The 19,125-nt window shown below is 31.3% G+C and overlaps 2 protein-coding genes across 3 annotated transcripts in view; one reads left to right on the forward strand and one right to left on the reverse strand.

Annotated features, from left to right (window-relative positions):
• Positions 1-19,125, forward strand: part of LOC129908198 (dolichyl-diphosphooligosaccharide--protein glycosyltransferase 48 kDa subunit) — a 383,207-nt gene that overhangs the window by 352,818 nt on the left and 11,264 nt on the right. The gene's annotated exons all lie outside the window — the stretch shown is intronic.
• LOC129908196 (leucine-rich repeat flightless-interacting protein 2) overlaps positions 1-19,125 on the reverse strand; it is a 58,017-nt gene that overhangs the window by 32,515 nt on the left and 6,377 nt on the right. Inside the window, exon 2 of the mRNA XM_055984550.1 lies at positions 14,694-14,881. Within this exon, the coding sequence (XP_055840525.1) occupies positions 14,694-14,780 (87 nt within the window). The 5' untranslated portion in view covers positions 14,781-14,881. The remainder of the gene's footprint in view (positions 1-14,693; positions 14,882-19,125) is intronic.

A 19,125-nucleotide genomic window follows, 5' to 3' on the forward strand; every position in this document is an offset into this window, starting at 1 on the left:
GCTCCATATTGCAAGCCTATAACAGAAGCAGAAGGAGAACAATTTCTATGGTCTGAATGTTATTTGTTTGCAACATGTCAGACAGAAATTGCAAATGCATGTTTGCATGTTTAGCTACAACTAGTGTAACTTTATGATTTGCAACCCTTTTTGTGGGTAGTTTTGTGTCAACATCATAATAATCAACATTATTATTTATACCCCACGCAGGGAAGGATACTGAACTCTATTTGGTAGACGATGAGGTTACGTTTACGTCTGCTGCCTTTATTTTATTTGATTTTTTTTTTCATTCTGAATTCCTATGATGTGGTTAGAGAGGTATATATCTGATGTTTCTTTGTTCTTGGCAACATTGTTTACAATGTTTTTTTTTGTTTTTTTTTTCTTGAAGGGATAAATGGAAGAATTCTTAAGGAGGAAACAGTGTTGATGTATTTAGGATTTCGTTACACCAGGGCGATATTACTTCCGTTTTTGTGTGGACTGACTGATTTTTTTTTTTTTTGTATTTTTTTTTTTTATTTTTATGGAACAAGATGAAATAAACGAAATATTTTGATGGACATTTGAGTAAATATTTGTTTGTGTTTTATAAAAGATACAAAGGTTGGGATGTTATATTCTGTTGTATTGATATTGAAATTAAAGATTAGATAAAGAATATGCAAACTTTTGATATCGATTTGAAAAAATAATCAAAGTCGAGAAATACAGAATTAAATATTTCAATAGAATATTCAGATAGCTTTATCTATATTTTGGATGATGTGTTGCTTATCCTGATTTGATTATTCAAATACTCTTTAGACTTGATGCACACATGTATTTTTTGATGCACCCATTTGATGCTTTAGAAATCATACACATAAAGAAGATTTTTTAAAAGCCTGGATTATTCTTGCGAATACAAGTATAGTTTTCCGTTTTTAAGTTGGTGAAATCAAGGAAAGAGAATCTAGTTCACAGCAAATTGTTGGATGCAATCCAATGGGATGACAAGTTTTTGTAGAAAAAGAGTTTAACTGCTGAAGTTCATTACTTCATAGGTTTTAGTTTTAGCCAATCATTTCAACGTAAGATCATTCAATCGTGATTGAATGATCTTGCTGATTTTTTTTTAATTGTAGATAATTTAAAGGACTACAACAGTATTTTATTTTGTTAGCCAATACTTGCACCGTTTACAAAATAATATGTCAAGAGTTTGCTAAACAAATAAACGTCTTTGACTTAATATTACTTATTTTTTATTTGTTTCAACAAAAATAATGTGCACCAAATCGATATAAAATGTTGTAACGAACAATCAATAGCTTTAATTTTTTTCGTAGGACACTCTGAAGCCGAGTTATTCCCAAAAAACGATATTTTTGGGAGTTTTCGCACCGGTTTTGCATGCGTTCATTTATCAATTGATCGGTCATCTTTGGTGATAATGAGCTGATTTTTTCTGTAAAATGCAGGACATAAATAGGGCTACAAAAAAATTAGAAAAATGTCAATCATGACATAAGCTTTTTTCGAAATAATGACAAAAATGTGTTTTTTAACAACAAGAATTTGATTTTAAATGGCTGCCATTTTGTATTTACTCACTCAAGTACAATGAAATTACATACAACGATAGAAAATATTATAAGGAAGAGAATGTATGTTTATTTTTTGGTCTACGACAATTTGGAGCAAAGATATTTACTACAGGCATTAGGGAATCATCTGAGAATTTTTGGAAAGGATTTGAATTTGATATTTCATATAAAGAGGCGCATTAACACGAACATAAAAATATATTTTTTTTTGTCTCAAAAACGTGTGGTTTGGCCGCCATTTTGAAAAATGCGTTTTTGTGATTTTCTCGGCTCCTGTTTATCGTTGAATGGATTTTTTTGTCTTGTTTTGTAGAAGAACGTATTCTTAATTTTTTTTTATAAATAATTTTTTTTGTAAAGTTTCTCTATAAAAAGTTATTGACGAAAACATGTAAAATTTTCGGTGATGATCGTGATTTTTACACTTTTGTTCAGTTTAGGTTCATCTAAGGGAAATAGTCCTCATAATAACATTGAAACAACTCTAAATTTCCTACATTTTGGTACATTATATCTCAATACAAGAGATATCAGAAAGATTTAAATAGTTTTTGGAAGAAAAAAAGCAGTTCTTACAGACATAATTACAAATAATTCTGAAATAAATTGCTACACATTATAGCTCAACCTCAAAAACTAAAAAAAAACTATGAAAACGTCGTTCTTTAACAGTAACCCTTTAAAAATCAATTTTATCGATATAGAAAATGCAGTGCCATTTGAAAAATTTTGGGCAAGCATTTTATAACCCTTTTCGGGCAAACACTTTTTTGACTGGGTAGAAAAATGTCGTTCAATTACTGCATAGAAAATCATGGTTATTATGAAATAAAATTAATAAACCTGCTTAAGCATTTTGGGACATATTCATAGCCGTTTTTAGACCACAGTTTATCTTAGACTGGGGTTTATCCAATGTTATTTGAATAGGATAAACTCCAGTCTTTCTTAATAGCAACTTAGACAGCGTCTATGAATATGTCTCTTTATGTTTAAAAATTAGTTTAAATCTGACGAGAAAGTCAGAAAACAAAAATAAAACACACGACTGGATCGCACTTATATGCAATTGCTCCTATGTTTTAAAATCATAAAGGTGGGGAGTTTTGACGTCCGATTTATTAAAAATACTAAATTAAGTACACCAAACTTAATCGAATGCGAATTCTCCAAATCGTTATATGGGTGGGGATCATTGTAAACGAGAAATTTAACCACGAGATTACAGATCTAAGACAATGTGAACCAAATATGTATCAAAATCTTTTATTTTTACAATATCAAGGGCGATGAAAGCGTACATAATTCAAGGATGCTTTTTAATGCTTAGTTTTATAAAAGCACGTTTCAGTTATTTTTATTAGATTCAGAATTGAAAAACGCCCTTTAATCATAAACTTCCCAAAAATCACTTTAAAAATACTCAAGTCCCTATATTTCGTAATTTTTTTATATTAACCCTATTTTCCTAAAACTCAGTAGTTACTTATTTTTTTTTTTCTTTTAAACGAAAAGTAAAAACAAAACAAACAGTTAGTTGTGTAATTAGTTTTTGTTTAATTAAAAATAATCAGTACAGAGTATTTGAAAAAAAAAACACGGCTATTAATAATAAAAAAAAAAAAAAAAATAGTAACAAAATACGACCCCCTCGTATCTTATTAAAACATCATAAATGTTATAACATTTCCTGTCAAAATTAAATATTCTGGCTGGAAGTTATAAAATAATGATCTATAAACAGTTTTAAGATATAATATGCAACTCAAAATTAGACAAATATTGACATTAAAAATATATTCTTAAAAAAAAAAACCCAACCATTTTAAATCTTGGGAAATAAATTTTACGACTTGTTAGAAAAGGGTTGAAGTTTTTATGCCTTGAAATGATTTATAATTAAAAATATATGAAATCAGAAGCACCCTAGTTTCATTTTTATTAAGTTTTTTTATTCTTTAATTTTTATTAGTTGATCCATTTTTTAGTTTTTTTATGAGTATTTCCTGTTTGTTGGCAAGGCAGACGAAAAGGAGGACTTCTTGGCACTTTCAAATCGTTTTTTTTTTTTCTAAATTAAATAAAAAAATGATGCCATGGCCAGCAAAAATTTTCTAGATTTTGTATATATTTTCTAAGAAAACTCCAACTCAAACGTCTTTGCAGCAAGTGGTGGCGGCCTTAAAGAATCCAATTACAAATGGAATTTTAAATTTCCTTTTCAACGTCTTTCCAATGTGACAGCTTTTCCCGTGAACTACATTTTTGTGTTTCTTTTAAAAACAAATACAAGAAAAAAAAAAACTCCATTGGCGACGCTTATCTTCCTCTTTTTTTTTTTGTTGTCTTTAATTTTTTCTTTCCGTTTATTTATTTGTTTTTTTCTCCATCGAGTTACTCCATAAAAGTCAAACGTGTGAATGGACGAATTGGATTAAAGAGAAGTCCACCCTCTCTGTCTAAAAAAATTCCCATATCATACATCCCAACCCAATAGATGTCCCCCCAATTTCAATCTAAAATCCTATCCCCATCCAAGCGATGCGAGGAGAGATAAAAGGTAAAGTTGCGTGTGACGAAAATCACGTGTCACACATTCATATCGATGGGAATAATTTTCAATTTTTTTGAATTTTTTTGATTTTTGACGGAAGCAAAGGAAGCTCTCAAAAAATTTGTGTCAAAATCGTAGAAATGACAGTTCTGCGTCACCATCATCGTCACCTATACAACATTACACCATCATGGGGGGAAAAACCCATCAGAATGAAAATATTTTCAATCAAATGACAGAAGGGCGTCTGATCTGATCCGATCTGATCACGGTGGCGATGGCTGTATTGTATAGTGGCGGCAGCGAAGTGTAGTCTCAATGTCCCCCCATTGTACACCGGGATGAAATCTAATTTAAATGAGATTTTGAGTATTTTTAGAAACTAATAGTATCCCTGGCTTTTCGAGGAAGGTAGGGCGTGAGGTTTTCTCTTTTTTGTTCGAAATTAAAAAAAAAAAAAAAACGAGTACAATTTAAATGAAGTAGTATTCTTTTTTACTTTATGGTTGTTTTTGCCCCTATGAAGTGTCCTTAAGTTTAAGTGCAGTAATTTTTCTGCGCCCACTTCCTCCGGTGTTTCAATTCAGTTCGTGTGATAAACGTCACTTATGTAGATATAGAAGAGAAGATGTTCTGTCAGTTCTTTTTTTTTTCTCTCTGATTTCGTAGATTTATCCATCCCAAGAGTGTGTTGTGTGTAGAGAAATCGATTCGAAATAGATTGCATATCATTTAAAAAGATTTATTGGCATTTTCGGTTATTTATCCAAAACAAATTCATGGCTGCTCATTAATTTGAATTTGGACGTGAGGATATTTGTGTCGCATATCGGGAGATCGTACGAATCGAATTGCAATTTGTTCTATAACTATGTAGATAAAATATGAAAAACGACAAATAATACAGTTGTTTTTGTCATAAGCGCCAGGTATAGAAACTAGCGTACAAAATGAATTTGAAAAATGTTTGTGTTGCTTAAATTACTGATGAAAGCAAACCGATCCATACATTTCTCTTTTTCTTTTTTAATTTAGATTTTTCGGCCTTCTTGGCGTTTCGTCCCGGTGGAGCTAACTTGGAGTAATCAGTTGACTTATCGGGAGACATCTTGTCAGAAGCGATTTTTGTTTATAATCAACTCAACTTACATACATTTTTCAACAAAAGTCTAATGTGAACTATATCCAGCTAGATTAAGACTTTAATGATTAAAATCTTTATCATTTCAGTTCGTTTACGACAGTTACCATTTTTACAAGTTCACCCAGAGTTTACACCGTTTCATGAATACCCCCTAGTACCTATTGTTTACATGGAGTAAACGAACTATCTTGTGAAGCCATTTTTGCTTCGTTCATATTTTCAATCGATTTGCTGGATAATTTTATCTTGATGAAGCTCTGATCCATACTCTGCTGATATGTCTGACATTAAAAAAATTATTTTATTGACAGTTCCATGAACTGCTCTGAGCTTAAAACTAAAGACGCCAATTTCGACAACTCTGCACTATTATATTTAATTGACTTGCTCTGCATTTTTCGTACCTACTCCTCCTAAGAAGACTAACAGCCTTATTACGGTTGTCAAATTTCAATACGATATTTGACTAATATCAACAAAATTGATAAATCGGTATTATGGTTTTTAACTATCAATTTTTTTGATAAAAGTTCAGATTTAAGAACTATTGTGAATAGGCCCATCGACAAATTCGGTATTACGTTTGTCAAAAAAATTGGTATATGTCAATTTTTCAGTCAATCACAAATTCCTTGTTGATAAAATATTTTTAAGAGTCGCGAAACTCAGAAGCATGTGTATTGGGTGAAAATGAAATTGACGAAGAAAATACTTTGGAGCAAGCAAAGATTCGAAGAAAATTACGCGATACTTCAAACCCGGTGGATTTGGCAGAACATATGAATAATTTTTTTTTTTTTTTCATTACTTTAATTAAATTTTGGTTTACTTTTTAGATTTATCAAAAACTTCAGACTTTCGAAGGAAGCCTTCCTTAATGTATTTTTAGATACATATCTCTTTACGAAAAGTTAAAACCAATAAAAAAAAAGGGAGACGGACAGAATCCCGAAATCCAAAATCCAGAAAGACCAAAATCCAGAAAACCCTAAATCCCGAAAACCCAAAATCCCGAAAACCCAAGATCCCGAAAACCCAAAATCCCGAAAACCCATAATCCCGAAAACCCAAAATCCCGAAAACCCAGAATCCGAAAAACCAAAATCCCGAAAACCCAAAATCCAGAAAGGCCAAAATCCCGAAAAAAAAAACAGAAAAAATAAAAAACTCTTCAAAATTGTGTTTCACTGAAATTTTAACTGAAACATAAAATTAAAACCAATTAAAAACAATTTAAACATACAATTATTATAAGTTAAATATTAAAACTCATAATTCTTTTGATTTGAGTTCAACGATTTTGCAACTTAACTTAATCATTACAAAACACTGCTGAAATCACAATAAGAACTTGAAATCATGTAAAAAAGAGATATTAACGGAATCATAAACTTATATTGTTTTTTACGTAATAACACCTTAATTTCACACTTAGTATTGTTTTCGAAACCGAAATCCCGAAAAATTATATAAAATGAAAAATTTGGGCAAATTTTTCATTTTATATTTATAATTTTTCGGGATTTTAGGTTTTCGGGATTCTGGGTTTTCGGGATTCTGGGTTTTCGAGATTTTGGGTTTTCAGGATTTTGGGTTTTCGGGATTCTGGGTTTTCGGGATTTTGGGTTTTCGGGATTTTTAGTTTTCGGGATTTTGGGTTTTCGGGATTTGGGGTTTTCGGGATTTTGGGTTTTCGGGATTTCGGTTTTCGGGATTTTGTCCCCAATCCTAAAAAAAACACCATTGCGAGCGTATTAAAATTTGCAGCTGTCTCAATATTCCTTCTGGCAAGCTGTTTTTGTCACTTACAATCTTTCTCCTACGTTGAGAAAACACTTAAAATAAAGTGCATCATTTATTTTGTATTCAATATCCACATTTTTCAATATAATAAGCTAAATAAAATAATAATTCATAAAATTGAAACATTAAACGTCAAAATCAAAAGTCGATTTGCACCATTCACAATAAATTTTTGATCTTTGTTCACAATGGATCAAAAATTTGTCAACTCGCGTTCATAATACCAATTTATCAATTGATTGACAAATTTTTTCAATTGTCAATAAATTGATCTTTGACAACCGTAATAAGGCTGTAAGCTAAATAAAGTAGATTTTTTTCCCCGGGTACTTTGTATCTTTCGAAATATTTTTTCCCTCGAAATGCATTTTACAATTCCCCGGAAAAAAAGTATATAATGACAGCTCAATTCCCATGCAAAATTGACTGCCGGTCTCAATAAATTCCAAAGGTAACTTTTCATGATCATTTTCTTTCCCATGTTTGAAACAAAGGAAACCGCAGGGAAATAAGAGAAATTTGTATTCACTATAGACCCTTTGATCTCGAGACAACAATAAAACATAATTTAGTATTATATAACCTTATCAAAGGCCTCAACGTAGTAGATTCGTACAATTCCCGAAAATAAGTATCATAGGTTCCGTCGTACAAATTCGGAATTCTTGAAAAATGGTATCACTAGCCCTGAATGAATAGGAAGTTTGACAGATTTTTTTCAATCGGAGCTGAATTATAAATTGTTCTTTTAAAGCCAATAGCGGGGAACCGAGCTTTCAAAAATAGAATTGTGATGTGTGCAAAAATTACATTTTTGTATGCCCTGAGTTTAATCGATAAATATTATTTTGAGGTGACAATATTTATTTAATAAGTGGACGAAAGAGATGACAATTTTGTTCCCTTCCTTATTTTTAATGATATTTTTCAGGGTTTTAATCAGTTAAAGAGTTCATTCTCTTCATTCTGGGTTCAATAAATGAAGGGTTCATTCTTAAACATTTCTTTATATTCATTCATTCTACTATTGATGGATTGATTCTATCAATGATGGATCATCAATGCCGTAAAAGAAATATGACAACTTTAGCTTCACGTATTGTTGATGAGTAAAAAACAATTACAAGTGTTTAGATTTAACTCATTTCTCACTCTATGAAAATGTACTTAAGTCATTTAAGTTTTCGTGTTCGGACTTTGTCATCGCAATCCATTTGCTACTCCACAACCCCTCTTTTTTATTATAAAAGACTTGCTGGGGATCTCTGACAGGGTGTGATGTTAGATTACATAGCTCTAAGTACATTCACGCTTATGACGACAGATTTCACTTACTCTTTACTCTCTCTCCAAACTTAATATTTTTGTCTAAAATTAGAAAGGTGAATCTCCTGATGATCTGGGGTCTCTGACAAGCCAGCCACACATCATTATTACGATTGTTTTAGTAAGCAACTTGTTCCCTTTCTTTCTCATCAACGTGATTTTCTTCTTTATCGTCACAAGAGATCAGCACCAGCAGCATCATCGCACATTTCAAATCAGATTCAGTTTTGAAAATCACAAGGAACCCCTATTTCATGGTTTTTTGCTATATGGATTGCAGCAACTGTTCTCGTATTCCGTTCTGTTCCAAGGAACACAAAAAAAAGGAATGTTAAGTACCTCCGAGGTTTCCTGCATTAAAATATTGTTAAACCTGGGGGAAACAGTAGCTACAGTACAGACTCGCTTTTTGGACACTTTCCATGAAACGAATATTTTCAAACTTTTATTTTTTATGATTTTGAAATTTCATCTCAAGAATTTGAAGAGTATAATCGAACTTCATGAACTTGAATCAAATGTTTGTATTCTGACTTTTTCGAAAGATCGATTTTGTTTTGTCCAAACTAACGAGACTCCACTGTATCTACTTGTATATCGATAGCTTGATATGATCATCTCTCATCTTTCGAAGAAGGGTTGGGGTGTCGTCTTCTTCGTTAAAGAAGTTCAACCAAAGACATGGATTATTTACTTTTTATTTTATTAAAGACCAGGAGCTACCATAATCTGGCTAAAAGAACATCCTTTTTTTAAAAAAAAAAGGGGGACTCAAAATCAAGCCAGCCCTGATGCTGTAACTTTAACTAGACATTATAATGATTCTTCCATGCCAACTCTCTTGCATGTTCCTCAAACAATTTGTATGAGAACTTCAAAATATCATCATTTTTTATTATTTTGATTAATTGTGATTAGATTGTATGATGGCTGTGGATTGTTTTGGAAGCTATTTTTAAATAGCTCCCCATACACACGATTTGTTTTGGTCGATTTGAAGTAAATTTTTTGCTTCCATCTAAAATATTTGTCACGTAAAAGCTTTGTTTCATTTAATTTTTGTTTTTTGTTTTTGTTTTTTTGTTTTGTATTTTGGGTCACATAAATTCCCAACGATTTATGCCACAAGTTGACCCATGACTTTGAAGATTTTTTTTGTTTTGGTCCCTATATTTTATTTGTTGTATGTTGCGTTGCGTATATTATTTTTTGTTTTTTTTTTTGTTTTTTTTTAAATGAGTGGGAAGAATTATTCATTTCATTTAATGACTGAATTTCTTCTTTTTTTTTATCAGAAGATGTGTTTGGGGTTAATTAACGGTGTTTTTTTTTTTTGTTTGTTTTGTCTCTCGATGAAAAAAGATTTAGTCTTAAAATATAATGCATTAAAATATTTTTGTAAGGGGCTAATAGAAGAACGTGGGTGATGGAATTTGTGTAGAAAAAAAAAAACCAACAACATTGACTACAGCTATTAAAAAATCATAATTTATGTATGTTATTGTATTAAAAAAAAAAAACAAAAAATACAAAATTCATAAAGCTAAAAACAAGGGTCCGTAAACTATTAAAGTGGTTCGAGTTACTAGAAACTTCCTTTCCTTTTAAACGTTTATTAAATGAGTCGTTATGTATGAAAGTGATATCAATATTTAATCAATTTATTATCCGATCAATATATTTCCCTCTCTTTCTGTCTGTCTGTCTGTCTCAAGGCTCAATCCTTAGTCCCATTCTTTTTTACCTCTGTATAAACGACTTTTCATCCTTGTATCAATTCACCTCTATGCTGACGATGCCCAATTCTATTATTCAAAACTCTTTTTTGAATTAGATGAGCTTGTTGCTAACTTTAAACTGTTTAATTCTAACTAATAAAAACGTCTTATAACCTGTTACCCATGCTTATATTTACGCTCTCTGTTAGAACCTTCAACATTGTAACCTATAATAGATAAAACTATCTACTGTACTATATTTATTCATAAATGGGGCCAAAACTTGAAATTCCTGACCTCTAAACATTAAGAAGTTTCCAAATTTCAGTAAATTTAAAAATTATCTCTCAAATTTGTTTACTTCTCAACCCAGTTGCCAACTTTCTTCAAAGCCATGTTAGCGATTTCACTGATCACTGGTAAAAGCTTTCCTGATACTAGAATAACCAGATCATCCACATATGCCACTACCTTCACTCTACTTCTCAACCCTTTTTCTTCATCACAAGGATTCAAAAAAGGGGGGAATGACGAATTTTAAACAGTGTGTATTTTCTACACTTGCTTGAATTCTTCTTTCCTTCAGCATGGATATAATCCAACTTCTGATGGAGTCCTCTACTTTAAATATCGCTAAGAACTCGAGAGTAGATTCAGTTGCAACAATTTTTTGAACACCGCGCTTTTATGAAACCGCGCTAATAAACTTATATTCAAAAAGTGCCATAGATTCTCAATTAGACGAACCATTAAAGAAAACCTGCATCCCTTATTTTTAGGATTTTGGTTATATCCAGGTAAAATAATTGGATAATAATCCTAAGTAACGCACCGTTTTTTATTGAAAATAAGAAACAAAAAACTAATTTTACTCTTTTATTTATTAAATAACGATCCAAAAAGAAGTGTTACATCCAACCGGCCGGTATAAATAAATTTAGACTTACGTGTGCATCAATCAACCACAAAAACAAACAAATATCCAATCTACTAGGTTAGACCCCTTTTTAAAATAAAAATTCAACAGACGAAAAAATGTCTTTTATAGTTTTTAACAAACATCTATAAAAACTTAATCAAATACAGTCGATCCCCGTAGACTGCTCTCACACGTTAGAGAAAAATTTTATTGTTTGACTTTGGTTGAATCTATCTCAAATTGACCTATTTCAATCTTCAAAAGTAGGAATGGTTACAAACAATTTATTTTATTAAAAAGCTATTTTCAACTCAAAAACTAATTTGACTCGGTTCACATGACAATCGAGGTACAGTTAAAATAAGGTAGATAGAACTTAAATTTATATCAACGACGCATTTAACCAGGTATGACTGTAGCTGTTTTGCTCCATTCAACTGCATCGATTCCATTGATTGATTTATTTATTCCAATCCAACAAAGAATCTTTTTGTATTTTTGTCTTGCTTTCCAACTCACGCAGATAAGCGAGTGGGTCGCTTTGCTTTACTTTTGCTTCGGTTCAGTTCGGTTGGGTTTTTGTTTCTTATTTTTTTTTTGTCTTCTTAAGTCCAAAACGGCCACAAATTCCGCACACTTTTCTTATATACGCGTGTGTGTTTGTATGCTGTGTTTCCATTTTTGGCCGATGTGTCATGTCATGTCTAGACGGAAGTTACAAAAATACAAGACATCTAGAGATAGTTTTTCCCTGCCATCGTATTCGTACGGTACTGCTACCATGGCCACCATGGGTATATGTCTCTTTTTTCAGGGGAGTATTTCCCGGTATATAGCATTACCCATGCCAAAGTAGAGAAATGTCTTCGACTATTCCTATACTTTTGGAACTTTTTTTTCAGTTTTTTTTTTTTTATTATTTCAAAAAAGTGTAAGTGCTACTAGCAAATGGATAAATGCTAATTGCGTACAATTGAGTGTCGGCTGGTGTTGATGGTCTCCAAGAAATAAAATAATAAAATAAAAACAAAAAGTCAACCAGAAAACTGCAATGCATCAGAAATGGAATTAAGAGCAAACATTGCGCATTTTAGTGTTAAATCTTGATGGAAGAGCTGAAAAGATGGCTTTTCGTTTAGTGTTTTGTTGATTTTTATTTTTGGGGTAGAACTTGAAGAAAAATTCCGTTAATCAAAGAAATTAAGTCCACCGGGAAAGAGTTATCTATTTTAAGAATTGTTCAATTTTGGCCATGGCAATTCGGAGGGGTTCGATTTTTTTTTTTTAGTTTAATTGGGATGTTCATTTTGTATGGGAAAAATATAACTGGTAGAGTTTTTTTTTATTTTTCAGTTTAAATGAGAATTTACTGAGTTTTTCTTTTTTAAGAAATTAAGATTTTTTTAATTTTACTTAATATTGCTACTCCTATTAATTAATGAATATGAAAAGATGTAGTTTTGGTTTTTTTTTTGTAACTGATTTTTGGCATTAAATATTTATATTTGGTCTACCTACAAACACTCCCTTTTAATCAGAGGCTTATTTTATTCTCGGTTCGCATGACAAATTGCACGTCTAATTGTAGAATTTACATCCAAGAAAAAAAAGCACCCTTTAAAACGACCTAATTATATTGATTCGCTAAAGATTGATATAATCAGAAAAGCACAGCTTGGTGTCAGTGGCGATTTTGTAAGCATCGAAGCAGAAGCGGCAAAAATGAGGGCAAAAACAATTCGTCAAAAATAGGCACAAACCATCGACGTATTGGACAAAACTTCACAATGGACAGCCAAAACTATCCCCCGAGTACCTAAAGTCTTCCTTTACAAGACTCTTATTATCACAGTCCTCCTATAAAGTGTAGAGGCATGGACTTTGATTAAATTTTTTTTGAATGTTTCGAGAGAAATATTCTTCGAACGATTTTAATCCCGTCGCATTGATGGTGATTGGAGAAGAAGATACAACAACGAATGCCGTAATTCGACCCCTGATTTAGCTAAAATATTATATCCAATGTTTGACTGAGATTTTGCTATGATCCCAGATTTTTTCTTAATCTCAAGAAAATACCTTTTCATATGGATAGCAAAGCGCATTTCTCTCTTTAAACGATTTCACTGTAATACTTGAGCATCTACCTCTAACAAGTAACCTTAACTTGGTTTATTCTAAATATCAACCTAGCATAACTCTTTGCCAACATAGAACATTGTTTCAAGAAAATATTTAAGCCTTGCAGTCGCGATATATACTTATTTTCAATTAGACATTTTAAAAACCTTCATGATCTTTCATCAACAAAAAATAAGAAATTTTCCCTTTAATACTACAATTGTAGATTTCATTGTTAAATAAATAAAAAAAAAGAGCCTTCACATAAACACTTATCTCACATCTATCAATACAAAAAATGAAGAAAAAAAAAACTACAGTTCGTCAGTTTTTTTACTTTTTCAGAGTCGTCGTCGATTAGTTATCCCAAAAAGAATGCTTTATTGGCGTCAACAATCTCATCATCATCACTCTTAAGTGCATTTATTCGAAAATGTCATTCATCAAGTAGCTAATCGAAACTTTCAGCATACTGCCACGCAGAATATGATTCAAAATAGTTTTCGTTTTTGTTGGTGGATAATGATCTTAAGAAGATGCAATGCTGTAAGGGAATTCTATTTTTAGTTAATAGTTCCTGTCCAACTATATCATGGATATTATATGCCCATTCAAAAACTCTCCTCCCAAAACCAAAACCAAATAGAATATCTTAAAGAAAAAAAAAACGTTCTCCCCCAATTTTTGTTGAAGCATTGTAAAGAGCACGCAACCTGTATGTCTTTTTGATTGATTTTCCTTCAGTTGTTCAAAAGCATTCAATTGCCCCAGGCATAAGGTGAACCCATCATCCTTAAAACTTCCCCCCTGTACAACAATACTTCAATGTCTTTGGGAAGTTCAAAATAAAATAGATAAAACCCACCACAAAACGTCAAATGGATTGTTTGATATTTAATTACATTTGGGTTGTCATTGAGGAAGAGGAGTTTCCTCTTCTCCTTTATCAGTCGAATGGACACATTTAACAAAAACAATAAAAAAAAAAACCAATGAGATGCAATCAGAATTGTACTTGGAATTGTCATGATCACTTGAAATATACTTTCGATGGTATTTTCAACACATGGCCACCACTTCCGTATACAATCTAATTCAAATCATTGCCCCCTTCCTTCTTAGCTAACAAGATGGCAAAATTATTTTTTCAAAAATTTAACGAGCCACACAAAATCTTCAGTGTACAAAAGTTAATTGATTTCGGACACTTAAGATCGATGGAATTTAAACAAGACCATTAGAAGTGGTGTAGAAAAGAAAACATCTTCATGCTACTACTAGCTCCATCCATAAAGATCTCATAAAAGATCAATGCGCCATCAAAAAAAGTTATACTACAAATTTTATGACCCATAAACTTGAAAATTGGTTTTCTTTTATTTTTTTGAGTTGAGAATTAATTTAAGTGGCACTTTTATTTTTTATATGATTTTAATGGTTACAAAATAGATATATTATAATTAAAGTACACAAATGTATATAATTGAGAAATGAAATGAAAACAAAAAAAACTTACCTCTTTTGCAATTTGATCGAGCGCTTGATCTTCTGCATTAACTCGAGAATTGCCTCGACGCCTTCCAACAGCGCCGGGGCTATCCATTTTGGAAGACGTTTAAAAATTTTGGACTAGACACACACAGAAGTGACGAGATTTTTGGACACAACTTTTTATATTTTTTTGATACACTGCTTTGCGTTACACTAAAATGGAGAAAGAGAAAGAGAAGAAGAAGAAAAAAACACATGATGTAGCATAAAGGACGAACAACTTTATGATTGATTTTTTTCTAAATGTTGTTTTTAATGAGAAATTAAAAAAAAAAAAAAAAAACATAAAAATGGTTATGAAATAAATATGTTAACATAAAAATACAAACATATATTAAGGATTCAAATAGAGCAAATGAACTATGTATATTTAAACGACCCACAACCCCACCGTCAACGTTAAAAACAATCAAAAATATAAGAAACGCTTATTGTTAAAGCGGTTCATTTCATATTTATTTATTTTATCTTTTACAATAGGCCAATAGGCCTTTTGAACAAAAGTCAAATAAAATTACAATAAATATTTAAATTTAATAACAACAAAAATTAATTAATTTCAAGAATAGAGTTGAAAACAGTTTACATCCTTCTTTTGAATCATTGACATACGGAATAAAAGTATAGTAAGCCGCACTGGACAAAACGATAAACTATAATAAACTTATCAAAGTCCAAAGGTCAGCAAGTATTTGCATGAGCAGCGGACTAAGGTCAACCACTTCGAACGCCCTCGACATACTACTAGGAACCCAACGCCCTCGACGTCTAAGCAAACTGAGCGCTCGTCTGTAACCTTACAGTAGACCAGCAATTGTATTAACCACACTAACATTTTAAATAACTTCAGATTCATCCCGAATCCAGGCTTCTATTCCTTCAAGATCCATATACATAGGTGGATCATAGCATCCTAGACAATTACTCTTTAAATCTCATTTTTACTTGCTCTATAGGGCAAGTATTGGTTTCGTGTAGAAAAAAAAAAAATTCGAGGTTTTAATCAAAACCAACTTTACGATTATGGAGAAGATCAAAAAAGTGGTTTTCGTCAAGCCGTCCGTCGATCTGTGCGTGTGTGCGTCTGTGCGTTCATTTGTACATCGAGCTAGGGCCTAAAGGGATGGATGGATTTGCTTGAAACTTGGTTCCGATGGTTTTTCTGTAATTTTCTAGGTCCGTTTTTTTTTTATTTTTTTAATATCTCCTTTTTAACGCATATCTCCCATATACCGTTTTTGAGGTATTGCAATTTTCTCGAAAACGGCTCTAACGATATCAATAACATTTGATGTACGTAATAGTCTTCTAGATTCTAACAAAACTGCGTTTTTAGTTTTTCTCAAAAAATTCGGAGAACGGATATATGTGTGGATCAGAATCAAAACCCATTATATACACTTTTCAAAAAAAATGACTTAGGTATGAGGTTTTGTTTCTATTATTCAAATACATACGTTGCGCCCAAGTTTGAGTCTCTAATTACATTTTTTGGCATAGAAATCAGACCCCAAAGTTAGAATTTAATTTCAAAACCCATTTTATCCACTTGAGTTTTTGTTTCAAAACCCATTATATCCAAACAATTTTATTCGCATCAAAATCCATTATATCCATTCAAAATATTATTTCTAAAATAAATTTGAAATTCAAAAACCATTTTATCCATGGGATGAGATTAGATGGGAATATCCGAAAATTTATACGGATTTTTGAAAAAAAAATGTTCGGCATTTAGGATTGAATTTATTTGTTCAAGAAAGCAGGCGTAGTTAATTGAGTTTTTTTTTCATGCCATATTTTCCTATTTTGGTCTGAAATTCAGAGGTGATTTTCAAAATCCATTCTATCCATATTTGTTTTGGGTATAACTCTAAAACTAAAACCCTCAGATCACGATTTCTAGACTTAAACTGTAGGGAATCCTAATTGAATCCATCCTGCATTTAAAAAAGTACTAAAAAATGTTTCGTTTACGAGATACAAGTTTTTCTCGTACTCGAAATCAAAAAAAGTGGATAAAATGGGTTTTGATTCTAATCCACACATATGGCGTTGACGCTTTTTGCAAAAAATTAAGATATTTTTTTAGGTTCATACATATGATCAAAGCATAAGTCAATTTAATTCAAAATTTACAAACAGGTAATTCTCTTCATTTTGAAGTGTGAAATGTAAAAAAAAATTAAAAAAAAGTTTTTGAAAGAAAAAGAAAAATTTAATTTTCTTAGCTTTCGATTTAAAAAAAAAATTTTTTTTAAACTTTACAAAATCATACATTTGCAATTAATACAGTAAAATAAGGAAAAAAAAGGGGTAAATCTCGGAATGAATGTTAGTAGAAATTTTTTTTGCTCAATATCTTCCTTTTGCCATTCTATAACATATCTCAAAAGTCTAGAAAAATCTCATGTCCGATTGTCGCGATTTCAAGGTCAAATCACGAAATGGAGATTTTCAAAATTAGCAAAAATAGGCTATGGTATTATATACACATATGATACATGATTTCAAGGTATTCTAAAAAAATCTCATGTCCGCAAGTTCTAATTTTTTTGGTTTGAAAATAAGGTGCAGATTTTAAAAAATTAATAAGAAAAGTTTAAATTTGTATATGTATACCAACATAAGCGACATGATTTAAAGGTATTTTTTAACACTTATTCCAACAAAACTCACAAACAAGTCAACCTGACCAGCCCTGAAAAGGAATGCACCTTATTCATGTTGATCTGACACAAATATCAGAAGTGAAGTTTTTCAATCTTTTAAAATCTGCACCTTATTTTCAAACCAAGAAAATTAGGACTTGCGGACATGAGATTTTTTTAGATTTTTGAGGGTAGTTAAAGAGTATCCAAACAAAGATTAAAATGAAAAAACTAGCCTATTAGCACTTATTCCTTAGATGAACAAGAATCTTCTTTAGTGCATATCCTAAAATTTGCCGCTCCATAAAAAAATACCATTATTTCGTAGGTATATATATTTTTTGTAATGGATTGTTTTGATTTTTAATAATGATGGATTCTAAAATCTTCATGCTAAATTTGGTTCATCTACCATACCTTTTAAGGGTTTTTCGGCAGTAAGTTTGCAACTGTTATAATAATATGAGTTGACAGATGAAAAACAGGTATAACTTTTTCCAGAGACGTCAGATTGTCTTGATTTTAGATTTTTTGGAATCAGCATTAAAAAATACCTTGAAATCATGTATCATATGTGTATATAATACCATAGCCTATTTTTGCTAATTTTGAAAATCTCCATTTCGCGATTTGACCTTGAAATCGCGACAAGCGGACATGAGATTTTTCTAGACTTTTGAGATATGTTATAGAATGGCAAAAGGAAGATATTGACCAAAAAAAAAATTTCTACTAACATTCATTCCGAGGTTAAACCCTTATTTGACTGGATTAAATAGATATTAAAGTTAAGATACTTTGAACTACAAGAGCAAGTACGTGCGACCCATTTGCGCATTTTATTTTTTTCATCTACCAGATCATTGTAGCGAGTTTCAAGAGGAAATTCTGACGAGTAAGAAATTGATATATTGGATTAGAGAAAACGTAATATCCAACACGGATATTCCGTCGCTATTAAATCTCTTACCTCGGTCTCTACAGCCTCAATCATGCTCATAGACTGCCAAACATCTCTAAGAGAGATGTTTGAACAATTCAACATTCACCTCTCATGGCTGCCGAGTCACAGAGACATTTCGGGCAACAGTTAGGTGGACGAACTCAGTCAAAACCTTAATCACAGCAAAAAATCAATTGGTTCCGTAAATTAATATTGTCTCTCCAATTCACTTGTTAAAAAAAAAGCATAAACACTAATGATCTGTTTGTAACCAAACTTGGTATAATTATGGTTTCGCCAATTCCAAAGTTGTCGAATTTGAATTAAATCTCTTTTCACTTGATCAATTGTGGTTTCAAAAATTGGCAAACAAATTTACTAATAATTTTTCAAAGTATTGATAAACTATGATTTTGAGGTATTCATGTGTGAAGTTCATATTAAAAATATTAATTTTGGAGAAATAACTAATTGAATTGGCTATATTCTGTGGTTTGTAATATTTTATAAAAAGATGTTTATGATAACAAACAAATTGCAAACATTCCTCAACGTCCCCCTTTTACTTTAGATTTTCTTTAAGAAATCTCAATAGGAAATACCCAAAAGTGATATTGGTATAAATAAAGTTGTTTAAACGAGCATATTACGCATGAAACCTAAATACTAGCAATTTCTTTCACAAGATCAATCTCGTGCGAACCATTTGTCCATTTAATTGCTCAATATTACAAAATTAAGTTAACTTGTCCTCAATCACCTTGTTTTACGGTTCCTACCCTACCCTTCATCAAATCGCTTAA

Source organism: Episyrphus balteatus, chromosome 2 (assembly GCF_945859705.1).
Source record: "Episyrphus balteatus chromosome 2, idEpiBalt1.1, whole genome shotgun sequence".
Classification (NCBI taxonomy): Eukaryota; Metazoa; Arthropoda; class Insecta; order Diptera; family Syrphidae; genus Episyrphus; species Episyrphus balteatus.